A 13,747-nucleotide genomic window follows, 5' to 3' on the forward strand; every position below is an offset into this window, starting at 1 on the left:
TGCTTCATCGCAAGTGTCGTGTAATTGAGATATAGATCAATATTCATGATAGAATATATTGGCTAAACCAAAAGCTTTAATACTAATTTGATTTAGGATGAGTAACAATAGATTTTTTTTATAATAGAGAGGTAGAGAGAAAAGAAAATTATAATAATAAAAAAATGATAACTATCAAACTCACTCTAGCTCCATGAGTAAACTCAAAAACATAATTTTGATCTCGCACTACTTACACAGAAAAACATGATCTATTGACTGATTTCTCATCCCTTTTCATAGGTTAAGTAAAAGAAAACAAAATAAAAGTACAAAATTTATAATTACATCATATCAAATATATGATTCGATGGGCAGATATATGCTTTCATTCTCCTAAAGATCGATCTTCACAAAAACTTCTATAAGGATTTGAAATCTTCAATCATAATTATAATTTAATTTTTTTATTTATTTTTTAAATATATTTTCCTTGAGTAAACTAGAAAATTAAAGCAAAATTATTCAGATAACTTACCATAGATAAAGTAACTCTTAAATTAATTAATTTTATTTAAATAAGAGATATATAAAATTGATCGGGTGGCAGATATTTGTACAGGTCAAAATTAAAAAGTTTTGTCAGTACATTAAAAAAAACATATTTGAAATTATTACTGGCAAAATTCAAAAAGTCTAATAAAAATAAAAAAACAAAAATGTTACTTAATTGCATACATATCCATTCAAAATCTAAATACTAACAAATATATCCTGATTAAATCATCAGTGAAGTTTACTAAACAATAGTTAAATGATTTAAAGCTAATATTTACAGGGGTTTAGGATTTAAAGTATGTATATATATATCCACCTTTACATGACTGAATTGTTCTACATGCTGGTAATCCGAGTCTCGCATTAAGTTAGTAGTATTCCTCAGCTTCAGCTCCTATTATTATGATTCAAGAACCGACATATTATTTTATTGGATAAATATTTATTCACGTCACATATACTAACACTATATAGTTTATAACGGTACCGTTAGTCCATTAATAACGTTATAATGTTCGTAACGGCATAGTCAGTCGATTGAAACGGCGGCAAAATCGACACGAAGTTTATTATATGCAATATTAAATCGAGCTTTCGGTCTCTCTCTCTCTCTCTCTCTCTCTCTCTCTCAGACACACACATTTTGGGCCCTGTGAATTTAGGGCTCATTAAAGCGCGACGGCCCGTTCGTCAAGCAGTTCCTCTGGTCCTCTGCCGACGATTTCTGTTCAGATTCAGCCCCCGAGAGATCGACCAGCGATGACAGCTTCTGAGGTTTTCGGGCTTCTGAGGGGCGATCCGTCGGCGTACATCTGGGTCCCGTGATGAGAGGCTCGTCGCAGAAGGATCTCGCCGTCTTCGATTTCAGCGAAGAGGAGGCAGCCGTGGAGGCAGCGGCTGGGAGATTCACCGCGAAGTTGCAGTCCAGATTGAGGCCTAGGATGGACGACACGGTCAACAAGAACCAGTTCCTCGAGGCCTGTAAGCTCTTCCCCGACCAAAACCCTTTCTTTTTCTTGTTGAGGTTTTCGTTTGCCTTGCGGCGAAATGTTCTCGACATGCTGTATTCAACGTACAAGTATTTGTGGTGAATTACGGGTTACCAGTGTCATTGATGATGGGTACGTTAACTGGTGGAAGTGTTATGTAACCTGCCTAATTGTTCCCTAAGTTGGTTTACCAGTCAGCTGCCGTTCGACGTTTTAGCCTCGGAATGATGTTGGTAGATTCTACAAACTTTGATGAGCAAATAATGGGTCATTCGTGACATAATAAGTCAGTGTGTTAATTTCATAGGAAGATCATAGTGTTGACTAAATAGGAGGAAATAATTTAATGGCAGCACCATGCAGTGAGAAGATGAAGTTTTCTTAAACTTTTGGCTTACATAATCCAAAATTTTCTTAGTCTTTGAGCTACAAACAATGAAAATTCTATGGCAACCCTTTAGAGAAACTAGGTTAGATTAAATTTAGTCAATAAAGTTTCTTGAACTCAACACTTCCATCCAAAATTGACCAACACTGAACTAATTTGATTGGTTTCACTAGAAATTTTAATCATGGCTCAACCATTTTACAATGGAAATTTGACTCCGATGATAAGGGTATATCTTATTAATATGAATATCTATTAGAATCATTGAGAAAATTCTGTGCTATGCTTGTAATGAGGACCATTTACATTCTTGTACAATATTTGTGCACATTGTATTACGCTTGCCAATCTAATATGACCTAGGATTAATATGGATCGAAGTTTATTCCAATAATTCGGTTATTTTTTGGTCATTCAGAATCAAATGCGTTGTGGATTGGAACCATCTGCAGGTCATCTTACATGCATCTTGTTATGTTTCAATTTGGATGACTAGTATACTGTGTTTATTTAGTTTTTTTTTCCTGTCCTTTTCTTATGTGTAACAAATGATAAATTTTCCCTTAAATTCACTTTAAGAAGCAGAGAATTCTGGGAACAATTAGTGGGTTCGTCCTATAGTATGCATCGACATACCGAGTGTTGGTGTACTGGTGCATACCAGACCTGTACCGGTTTGCTAGCAACCAACATGGGTCCAGAATTCAAAACTGAAAACCTTGGTTTGTAGGAACTCCTTTTTTCATAACATTATACTTCTAGGTTGTGGAGAAGAAAAGTAAAGTTATAATGAAAGGAAATAAGATGGACAAATCATTGCTGACTTAGATAATTTATGATGCTTAGACTGATTAAACAACATATCTGACATCTTGTTCTTATTTCAAGATTAACATTCATAATAACAAAGTCATCTAAGAAATTGCCTGAGAACAAAGTCCTCCAAGAATTATCACCATGAAGCATTCACCAGTGACCAGACTATCCATGAAGTATCCCCAAATATTGATGTGTAGTTGTTTGCTAGTTATTATTTATAAATCAGATACTTTAAGGAAGTATATGACGTACTGTGTAGTGGGTACATAAGCATCTTGAAATATCTTGGGTATTGGCGTGACAGTAGAGAAAAACCAGGCTTTCTCATCTGTTTCAAAGGTTTTTTTTACCAATGCAGTGACCAAAAAACCTGACCAATTGCCACTCTGTAATCCTGCAAAGAACGTCAGAGCAAGAGGTGCATTTATGGACTTATTGTGCAAATTTCCAATATATTAATTCTTGAACAAGGAAGTTGAACAAAATTGCATTTCTAATATTGGTGTTGCAGTTAGTAATGTAGTTATTGGGTGATAGATACATTTCCAAGACTTACAAAAGTAGAATTCGATAGAAGGGTTCAGCTTAGCTTTACATATTGAAGTATTAAGCATCTTGAAGTATCCATATCGTGGCTTCTAAAATTTATCCTTATTGAAGTGTAATATTTTTACCATTGAGCTTGAAGAGGAGCAATATATAATTTTAGTCTTTGAGCATTTGCATTGGTTCCTGAATATCATTGACTTTTGGAATAGATCTATTAGCTTCTGAACTATTGTGCTTTCTACATTTGGTTTTTAAATATTTGAGCATGTTTTGAAGGCTACAAGTGCTTTTGGGAGCTTCCTTGAGAATTTTATATTTCAGTTGTTGGTTTGGTAGGGGTAAAACACATCGAGAAAGTGAGGCTTCATGGTTTGGTTTCAATGGTTTTTCCATCAATGCAGTGAAAAAAATACCTGACTAATTTCCACTCCATCAATGCGGTGAACAAAATACCTGACTAATTGCCACCCTGTAATCCTGCAAAGGAGGTCAGAGGAAGAGGTGTGTTTATGGGCTTATGGTGCAATGGCTGATATCTTGAACAAGGATGTTGACCAAAATTGCCCTTATGGAATTGGTGTTTCATTTACTAATGCAGTTTTTGGGTAATAGATAGGTTTCGAAGACTTCATCAGTAGAATCCATCCGAAGGGGGAGATGAGCTTTACATATGACACCTGCTTTGGCTTGTCTTCATTTTTGAAATGCCCTACACTTACGAAAAGGATGTCATTTGTATCGTTTGTGAGTTGTCCATTGATGAGTGCATAATCATTTAATTGAATAGAACTTTTAGAATTAGGATGTGTTGATGGATCTGAGTACAGTACAAAGATGTGATGCAAAGCAGCTGTAATTTTTATTGCTTTTTCTTTTGCCTATCTTACCTTACTAATTTATCGCAAAAGATGAACAAACTTTGATGTTCAATCCCAGGAATTCCATTTCGGTTACCGGACCCATACTGGTCCATTGCTGAATTATTACAGGTCTGGTCCATGCCAGCGTACTGACCCATGGTACACTGTTATGTACCATTTGCTGGTTTGTGGGAGGAGGAGCAGGAGCAGGGGGAGGAGGAAGGAGGAAGAAAAAGGAGGAGGAGAACAAGCTGTACCAGGTAATGATCTGCAATGGGTGGTGTCGAGCAGGTGGCGACAAGGGGTGGTGTGATCAGCGGATTCTAGGAGTCACGATGCATGAGAAAGATTTCAATTGATTTCTATTTTAAACACCCAGATCAAATTGCTTGAACAGAGGGGGGACCATATCTCGGCTCATGGATTGGTAAGAACCATGGGCTGGTATGAACCACGGATTGGTATGAACCGGCTTGGGTGGCCGGTTGGCTTGAAAAGGGGTGGTCACATGTTTGTGTCACCAAAAAATTTATAATGCAAATGAATGGCAAGTTTCAGGAGATCCTTGGCAGAACTTTTCATCTGCATTAGAGTAGCATCTGCAGTTGCTCTTGCCTCTCGTTGCATGAAATTAGTAAATATTTTAAAATAAGCACCAGATAATTCTTTCATATTTATGTGGTTAACTCCATTTTTTGACAAATTTGTGGCCATTGTCTGTTTTACAAATTTGTGCAATTCTAATGAAATATTTGTGTTCTCTTCTGATGCAGACACGTCAGGCTTGACTTTCAAGGGTGATGTGACCAACATCATATGTGTAGATATGCACGAAAGAGACAATGACACAGGTTCCTATGCTATCGATGGACCAGAGCAGGGCCTTGCTTTGGGTGATGAGAAAGCAGAGTTGGATGAAATCATGTCTTCCTCTACAAAATATGATGAGCATGATCAGATTTATCCAGATAATTTTGATGATGAAAATCTAACGAGGAAGGATACTAAGGCTGTTGGAGATTCTGTTCTTCAGAACCCTATAGGCAACAAACATTTCTTGGACTTTCCTGCTGATGTATTCTCTTGTAGCATCTCTCAGAGAAAATTTCTGTACTGTATTAATTCCATTTAGTTATTTATCCTGAGAATTTGGAATTTTGTCAGGGGATGGCAGTTGATGTGGTTTCTGAAGATGAAGAAAGCTGGTCCTTGATGTCTGGATCTGAATCAAGTACTGCTTCTGATACTCCAGAGGATGAAGGTCAACTATTGCTAGTGAGTTTTGTTCTTTTTGCATGATACCTTATTTACAGCATCTTACTTTTTAATTTCAGGCCAGATGGAGTGCCCAGAGTTGGAAAATTGTTATGCTGCAATGGGAGATGTGGTAATAATAACCAATTGCTATCCTTTTGGAACACAGAGAGAATTTGTTTATTTATACAAGACATGACTTTCTCTAATCAATCCTTTACTTATTCTTTCTTTTTCAAACAATCAAATATATTTTCATGTGGATGTTAGTGTTTCATGCTCTCCTTTAACCATTAGTCAATTCAATATCCTTCTTCATTTAGAAACATATCCTACTGTTGATTGCTTTCTCTATATAGGATATACCGATATACTAGTTCCTGATTGGTAGGACTACATCCTAATCGGTTGGAACTGGGTAGGGTGGATATGACTTTATTAACTTTGATAAATGTCAATTTGTTTGTTCCATTTTCTAATGTATGGTTGTATCTGATGATGTTCATTAATGTCAAATTTCATTTGTTTTTCTGATTTATGGATTTCCTTTTGGCCAGAGTTAATTTTTCACATTGTTACCAGACCAAATGAATGACAATGTTGTTACCTATTAATCATTGAAAGCAATATGATGGCTGATATAACTTTAGGCATGGTTTTGAAGTTTAGGAAACTTAGGAGAGTTTTTTTTCCCTGATATGCCATGTCTTTTACAATGTATTAAGGGTGTGCAGACTATTCTATGGAGTGTGTTATCAGAATCCCTGCATTTGATTTTTAATAGATGTGATTTACCAACGTGTAGGATACCAATAGGATATAAAGAGAGAAGGGAATGAGAAAGATATCAATGCCCTTGTGTTTGTGGTAAAAGCTAATAGAACAAGGTCCTAAACAAGGTTTAACTTGTACTTCTGACCAGACATTGGTTGAGCCGATTTAGTATGCCGTGAGAGGCATACATGCTAGTTCTGACCTATACTGGTTAGATATGAAAAAAGAGAAGAGAAAATAAAAATCTTCTGCTTGTCTCCTGCAACAGTGCCACAAGAGCATTGGGCTTTGCCCTATGGTTTCTATTGGGAGACAGTCGCAGGTCAGTTTTGACCTATACCAATTGGGTAAGAAAAAAAACAGAATAAGAATAAATAAGAAATTTCTGCCCCTTTCCTCCAACAATGCCACTGAGTATTGCACATTGCCGTATGGTTTCTATTGGGAGACAGGGTTGCAAGCCGCAAATCATAAGGTTCCATACCAACAATCTGTAGACCAAAATCTATTTAGAATTGGAATGTAACTTTAATGCGATTAAATATCAAACCAGGTCATCCACAACCCAGTCTAAACGTGGCCTAGTACATTGTGCCTTGTGTAGGTGTTATCCCATGATATTCAATTCCTTGGTTCTGGTTATGATCTAGATGCTTGTGATAAATAGTTTGGGATTTTTTTGTAGATCTTTGGTATGCATCATGTTGATAATCTCTATAATTAAAAATAAACTTATTTCTCCAAAGTTCCAAGAATTGAAACTGAAAAAAAAGAGGAAACCATAGGAGGAACCAAATGATAACAAAAGGAATGGAAACCGGAAAGACTGATCGAGTCGGAACAAGTAGAAGAGGCCAACTAGAATTGGAGATCTGATAGGAAACATCCCTCAGCTCTATGCTCATAGAAGTTGTAGAGTTGAAACCAACTTGTGTTCAATTTTGAATAAAGTGTCACTTTTTATACTGACACAAGCGTTACTTGCTGGTGTAATTTTGTCCACGTTGTGTATATCATATTGATAGTTATTTGCTGGCTAGTCTTGTGTGTACTATTGGATGTTTTGATGTATTTTATATTAGATGCTTAATAACCTTGGTAAATCTTTTTTAAAGAGCCTTAATTTAACTAATTTGTTTTTGGAAAGGTCTGATTGATTGTTGTCTACTGTGCTTTTTATGGTTGATTTTATTTCTACTTAAGTGTGTTATTTACACTTTCAGAGGAAATAGTTGTTTGGTAGTAGTCTACATATATCAGCTTGCAGATGAAAAGAAGATAAATACAATGGATATATATATATATATATATATATATATATATATATATATATATATATATATATATATATATATATATGTATGTTGGAGGTCGATTCAATGATTTAAAAAGGTGCTCGGGCGCTTGCCTAGGCGCTCGGGCGAGGCGAGGCGAGGCGAGGCCCGAGTGCCTCGCTTCATTTCCAGGCGGCGCGCTTCAAAGAGGCGCCACCTGGGCGCTCGCCCGAGCCCAGGTGCCGGGTGCTTCGGGCGAGCGCCTGGGTTAAACCAGGCTACCGAACCAGCGTTTGAGGTCTGGTTCGATCTCTGGTGCTTTAGTTGGTTCAATCGAACCAACTAAAGCATCGATATCAGTGTGACTTCCCCAACCCTAACCCTGCTTGTCGTTCACGCTATTGCCGCCGCTGCTGCTGTCGTCGCTCGCCGCTCTCGCTGCCGTTGCTCGCTACTACCGCTGCCGCTCCCACTGTCGTCGCTCGTCGCTGCCGCTGCCGCTGCTACTGTTGCCATTGTCTTCGCTCGCCGCTTCTGCTCCCGCTCTCGCTATTGCTGTCGTTGCTACTGTTGCCATTGTCTCCGCTCGCCGCTTCCGCTCCCGCTGCTCGCTGCTGCCGGTGCGACTATCGTCGCTGCCGCTGTTGCTGCTCGCTGTTGCTACCACTGTCGTCGCTCGCAGCTGTCGCTCCTGCTCCCGCTCTTCTCAGTCAACATCCTCAGTCTTCCGACTCTTCCCTTACACTCTTCGATAGTATACTGTTAACAGTATACAGTATACTGTTAACTGTATACTAGTAATAGTATTTATATTTATTAGATTAATTTAATAACATATTTTTATTTAAAAATTTAAATAATTATATTTATTAATTATATTATATATTTTTATATTTTAGCATCTCACTTCGCTTGGGCGAGCGCCTGGGTGAGCGCCTAGCGCCTCGGGCGTTTTTGGACCTTGGCGCCTTTTGACGCCTAGCACTTTTTAAATCACTGGGCCGATTAGCTGTATGTATGTATGTATGTTGGAGGCCGATTAGCTGTATCTTGTATAGTGATGCCCTACCTAAATAAGGTCTAAAAACTATTAGATATCCCTTGAAGCCCACAACTCATCATGCTTGCATCACTTGATAGAAAAGTAAGGAAATTTATGAATGAAAGAATATCATTCTCTTATCTCTTCATCTTGAAATTGGCACTTGGCCGTCTATTATTTTGTGTTTCTTTATATGGACTATTTGCAATGTCAAGGGAAACTAGCTATGTTATACGCAAGGAGCATAATTTTGTTTGGACTAGTATGTATTGGCTGATATTTACCAATCCGGACATGAAACCGCATGTGAACTGCCTAATTTCGGATGGTCCATATGAGGTACTGCCTTACTCCCATTTGCCAGCAGTACTCTTCTTCTCAACCTCCTCCTCAGCTTCTGCTGCATCCTTCTCCTCCTGTAATGATTCCTCCTCCCCTCCTCTTCTTCTTTGGTGCCTCCACTCTTCATCTTCTACGTTACTGCCTCCCTCATACCGACAAAATCTGAAACGACTTGGCCACGGAACAACATGAGTCTGGTACCCAAAACTGAAAATCGTGGTTATATATGCTGTTCATAATGCCAATGCAAGCTCGAATAGGTCACACTGAGACTTTGGTATTAGACCTTTTCACTAAAGTTTGAAATATCGGGTCTTAGGATACTTTGTCTATGCTAGATTACCATATATACATTTAAGAATTTATACATACTGTTTTCTGTTAGTTGATAAATTCATGCATGAATGTATATGCAATGCATGCCTTATTTATTGTAAAATAATAATGATGCATTTCAAATGTCAATACTACTGCTGCAGGATTCAAATACACAAAAACACTGTACTCTTAGAGGTTATTGAAATTCCATGATTGTTATGTATTGGTTGAATTTAGCATGAATGAATTGGCTTTTGTTAATTTGGTTGTTTTGGCTTCCACATAGGAAGCCTGAGGCACCTCTAGTCTGTAGGATAGATCTGTCACCAGGGTTTACTAGGTCTTTTTGACAACCATGGTCAGGACCTCTTTAACTTAAAGATAGCACTTGCTGATTTGCTATTGTACCATTCCACTTTTGGTGATTGCAATGTGGGAGAAAGTGAAGCAACATTTTTCTTCATGTGCATCATGAAATCTTCATATTGCCATGTGCCAACCCATGCAGAAAGCTGATACAATCTTCATGAGTTGGTAGCCAACCAATCTAATAACTTGGCAACATTCTCAAACATGTGGCTTAAAATTGGTTAGCCCAAGTGTAGTGACCCAACCCATCCATGTCTATGGTTGTGGATGGTTTGGGGGCATCAGATAGAGTGTAATATGACAACATAGACAATTGGTCATACATGTGATGTAGATTGATCTATGAGATACAACCTAACCTAATGCAGTTAATTCATGCTAGCTAATCTAGATTGACTTGGCAATGATGAACTTGAGCTTAGAATGTACTGAAAGCAATGCTAAGCAATATAATGACAGAAGGAAACAGAACTGTTACAAAAAATTGTGAGCTTCGAAAGAGTCAATATATGAATTCAAAAGCTCCAAAACTAGTACTTCATTGTCTTAAGTAAATATGTAATCTCATCTAGGTCCCAATAAAATTCTGCAACTCTTCCACTTATAATTCCCTGTCACTGTAGAATTCAATGGTTGTGTACAATATGTCGGCAATTAAGGTTCAACTCTGGAATATTTTAATCAGATTTTGATGTTGGTTTTTCTTGGATCCTGTAAGCTGTCAGCAGTGCATAAGTATATTTTTATGAACAAAATACTTGGAACTTCAACACAATAGTTTAATCCTGCAAGTTCAAGTGTTATTTTTGCTCATATTAAAAGCAATTTACCTGATTTGCTATCTTCTATTTTGTGATTAGCAGTTTAACAATCAGATGTCAGTCATGATCTACCCTGACTATGTCATACATGGGAACACTTTGTATGGAGATTCTCAGCTTGTCTTCTCTTCAGATTGCATTAAGATTGAGTGTTCAGATGCAAGTGGAAGTGATGAAAAGTTTGCTTCTGAATGGGCTGTTTCTGATATAGTTCATATTGATTGTCGGTGGAGTGGAACTGTGAGTTTTCTTAGCCATGGAAGATCTTTTTTTTTTGTATTACATTGTAGTGTTACAGCTTTGTTGTTATTGTTGTGTTATGTATTACATTGTTGTCCATAGCATCAGTTGTGTCTCCTTATTCCAGGTAACTACTGCATTGGTTAAACTTTGCCTAAGAGCAAATGATGTGACTAAAAGTGAGAAACATCATAATGTTTCTGGTACGTTCATTAATGTTTTTTTACAATTTACTTTGACTTTGTCTCTTACATACTTCTTCTATCAATTTTGTCTCTTTCTTATATTCAGTTAATGGGAGATTGGCAGTTGAACTCCTTGATGCATTATTTTTTTTCTGTGATTTGTATAATCTGGTCGCCACTAGATTTTGTGTTAGCCGTGTACTCTTTTGGATTAGATTGGGTTGTTAGGTTGATTTTTTAGTACTGATATTTATGTCAGGTGGAAAATGTTTACAAAATGACATATATCTGTGGTCTGTTTACATATATTTGTTGATTTTTTTGTTTCAATAAACAATTTATAAAGCTTCCAATTGTGAGCTTGGCTGTCTCTGCCCGGTTCTATATTGACATAAAGTGTGTGCTCTTTTCTCCATAGAACTTGGTTAGGAATGGAGGTGCCAAAAGCTTTTATGTAGTTATAAGCAAGGATTGTCATATTGCATACCAGACTTGTTCTAGTCCTTGGCCGAATCTGTACGTATCGGTTGGTATCGGTGTTTCAAAGACGAACATGAATGCAAAGAGGAAGGTGCTGTGGTGGAAGAGGAGGAAGGAGGAAGAAAAAGGAGAAGGGAAGAAGCGGAGATGATGGAGGGAGTGGAGAAAGAAAAAAGAAGAGGAGGTGGTGGTGAAGGAAGACAGAAGAAGAGGAAGAGGAAGGAGAGGAGGCGGTGGAGGAAGACGAGAAGAGGCATATTCGGTAGACATTCGTGATATATCCTGCATGCATGAGACACAATTAGGGCAAAGGTGATGTGCAGCAACAGTGTTCGGTGTGGTCGTGCATGCACGTGCAAGATGTGATTAGGGCAAAGGCATAGACAAATTCCTTCTTTTCTATATGGGTGGACCAGACTACCTGAAACGGGAACAGTCCATGTAATGATTCACAGACGGATGAGTATGTATCACCCGTTTTGTTTCGGTCCTGGTGAAAGATCGTCCTTGGTTATAAGCATAACTGCTCAATATTATAAGTCCATTATTTGGATATTCGGTCCTTTGTTTGCTGAATCCTTGGATCCTAGAATTTGTGATTAAGATGGATTTGACTCGAAGATTCACACTTACATGCAGGTCTTGGGATGTCCTATGTAACTTGGAAGGGTTCATGAAACTTATCTAATGCGCACTGCCTAGTAAAGAAATAAGTGACAGTAATGCACTCGTCCATAGATAATGGTAATTCATTCGGCTTCCTGCAATTCCAGTGACAGTGATGCCCATGTTGATAGGACTAGCATATGGATTGAAGTCATTTGTACTCTGTTGATCTGTTAACTACAATGGATGTACCATACTTGTGAAATGATGTATCAGAATTGCGGGATACATCTGTGCATGACTTAGACATTGCGTAAGTGTAAACATTGTGGTGCTGCATGCCAGATCAATGCACATGACATGGTATTATGGGGATGTCTAGTGCTGTTGGACTGTGCTGGTGTCATGGCATAAAAGTGTTCATGCCAGCTGAACTGGTGTGTACTGCAGTCGATACTTTGATTCTTACCATGATCAAATATGGAGTCTCTTCATTTTTAATTTTGAGAGAATCGGAGATTTTAAAGGATGACGACTATTACCTCATCTTCAATTTTAGGGCCATTCTAGGTTATTGGGACGCAAACATATGGTGCTTCAGTTCAAAATATACAGAAAGGATTTGGTCAGGCTATTATCAAGGACAATGTTCTTGGTATACATATGAAATTTACAACAACAAAAAATTAGTATAATTTTCTTTAGTTCAAAAATCTAATTGAACAATTGAAGGAAGTTTCTTTTTCATGGATGTGATCACTTCAAAGTTCACAACTCTTAATTTCTAACATGCATGGTACTTAAGACTTGGGTTTTTAATTTCGAATGATGCGGGCGGTACGTACCAGTCCGCTACAAACTGGTACGCGGACCCCTCGATTGGGGTTGTTTCCGCCCCGTTACCACGCGAAATCGGTCGGTGACAATCGATTCAACCATCGCCACCCGTTATTGGACGGTATTAGCCGAGGGAGAAGGAAGAAGAGGGAGAAGAAGAGTGAGAAGAAAAGGGAGAACCTGGAGATCCAGCACCGCTCTCCCTCGACGATCCCGATCCGTCGTCGCCCTCCTTCGCAGGACGCCGCAGATGAGATGTCACCTCCTCCTCGTTTGAGGTGATGAGGTCTCGGCATCGTCGGCAACTTCTCCTCTTCCGCGCAGGGAGAAGAAGCCTTAGCGACGTCGTCGAGGCTTCGTGGGGAGAAGAAACGAGGCGACATCGCGAGAAGAAAACAAGGTTTCTTCTCCCCACACGGGGAGAAGAAACGAGGCGTCAAAGCATACCGCTCAGTATAGCTCAGCTCGGTACTGTACGAAATTGCGAACCTTGCTTAAGACAATTTGAAATTTGTACGTCTGGTTTAGATAATACAGTTTGCATTTTCCGTTATCTTTCCTTCAAATTTTTGTCACTGTAGGATCTCTTTTGTGATGAGCACAGAAGCACATTCTGCAACTCTTACACTAGTGTGATATTCTCCACTCTCCCTTGATGAATTTGCTCAGGATGATATTTCAATTATTTATTTTGCTTCTAGATGTTTTGAAGGTAATTTTTTCTGTGAACGACATGCGTTGGTTGGAGAAGGAACACAAGATTAGAAATCTGGCAGCAAGATATAGAGATATATGGAATGCAAATTCTGGGTATGCTCTTTAAGCTCATAAGTTATGCAATTATACAACTAAGCTATTGTATGATTTCACAGTTGCTTTAAAAATATCATTGTTAATTAATTTATTTTTCACTGTTTGGGAATAGTACCCTGAGCCACTACTAGCGTAGACAAATGTTACTCGGTGGCATTGTTATCTCACTGGAGATATGTGTATTATAATGCTCACAAGAAATTTTATGGAGACACAATTACTGGCAGCCCTTCTATCAAACTTGTATATG

General features: G+C 38.1%; 1 protein-coding gene across 1 annotated transcript; it reads left to right on the forward strand.

Annotated features, from left to right (window-relative positions):
- The first annotated feature begins 1,145 nt into the window (after positions 1 to 1,145).
- Positions 1,146 to 13,507, forward strand: LOC135666068 (probable ubiquitin-like-specific protease 2A). Its single transcript, XM_065177582.1, has 7 exons — positions 1,146 to 1,518; positions 4,916 to 5,217; positions 5,307 to 5,403; positions 5,477 to 5,529; positions 10,376 to 10,576; positions 10,704 to 10,779; positions 13,386 to 13,507. Exons 1-7 carry the CDS (start codon positions 1,362 to 1,364, stop codon positions 13,505 to 13,507), a joined length of 1,008 nt encoding a protein of 335 aa, XP_065033654.1. The 5' UTR covers positions 1,146 to 1,361.
- The last annotated feature ends 240 nt before the right edge of the window (positions 13,508 to 13,747 follow it).

This window comes from Musa acuminata, unplaced genomic scaffold (assembly GCF_036884655.1).
Source record: "Musa acuminata AAA Group cultivar baxijiao unplaced genomic scaffold, Cavendish_Baxijiao_AAA HiC_scaffold_1071, whole genome shotgun sequence".
NCBI lineage: Eukaryota > Viridiplantae > Streptophyta > Magnoliopsida > Zingiberales > Musaceae > Musa > Musa acuminata.

Bases quoted from the DNA above. Each gene is read 5' to 3' on its own strand.
- LOC135666068 (XM_065177582.1), top strand. From the start codon at position 1,362: ATGAGAGGCTCGTCGCAGAAGGATCTCGCCGTCTTCGATTTCAGCGAA. The intron at 5,218-5,306 runs GTATTCTCTTGT...GAATTTTGTCAG, and splicing joins TCTTGGACTTTCCTGCTGAT to GGGATGGCAGTTGATGTGGT. The intron at 10,780-13,385 runs GTACGTTCATTA...TTTTGCTTCTAG, and splicing joins GAAACATCATAATGTTTCTG to ATGTTTTGAAGGTAATTTTT.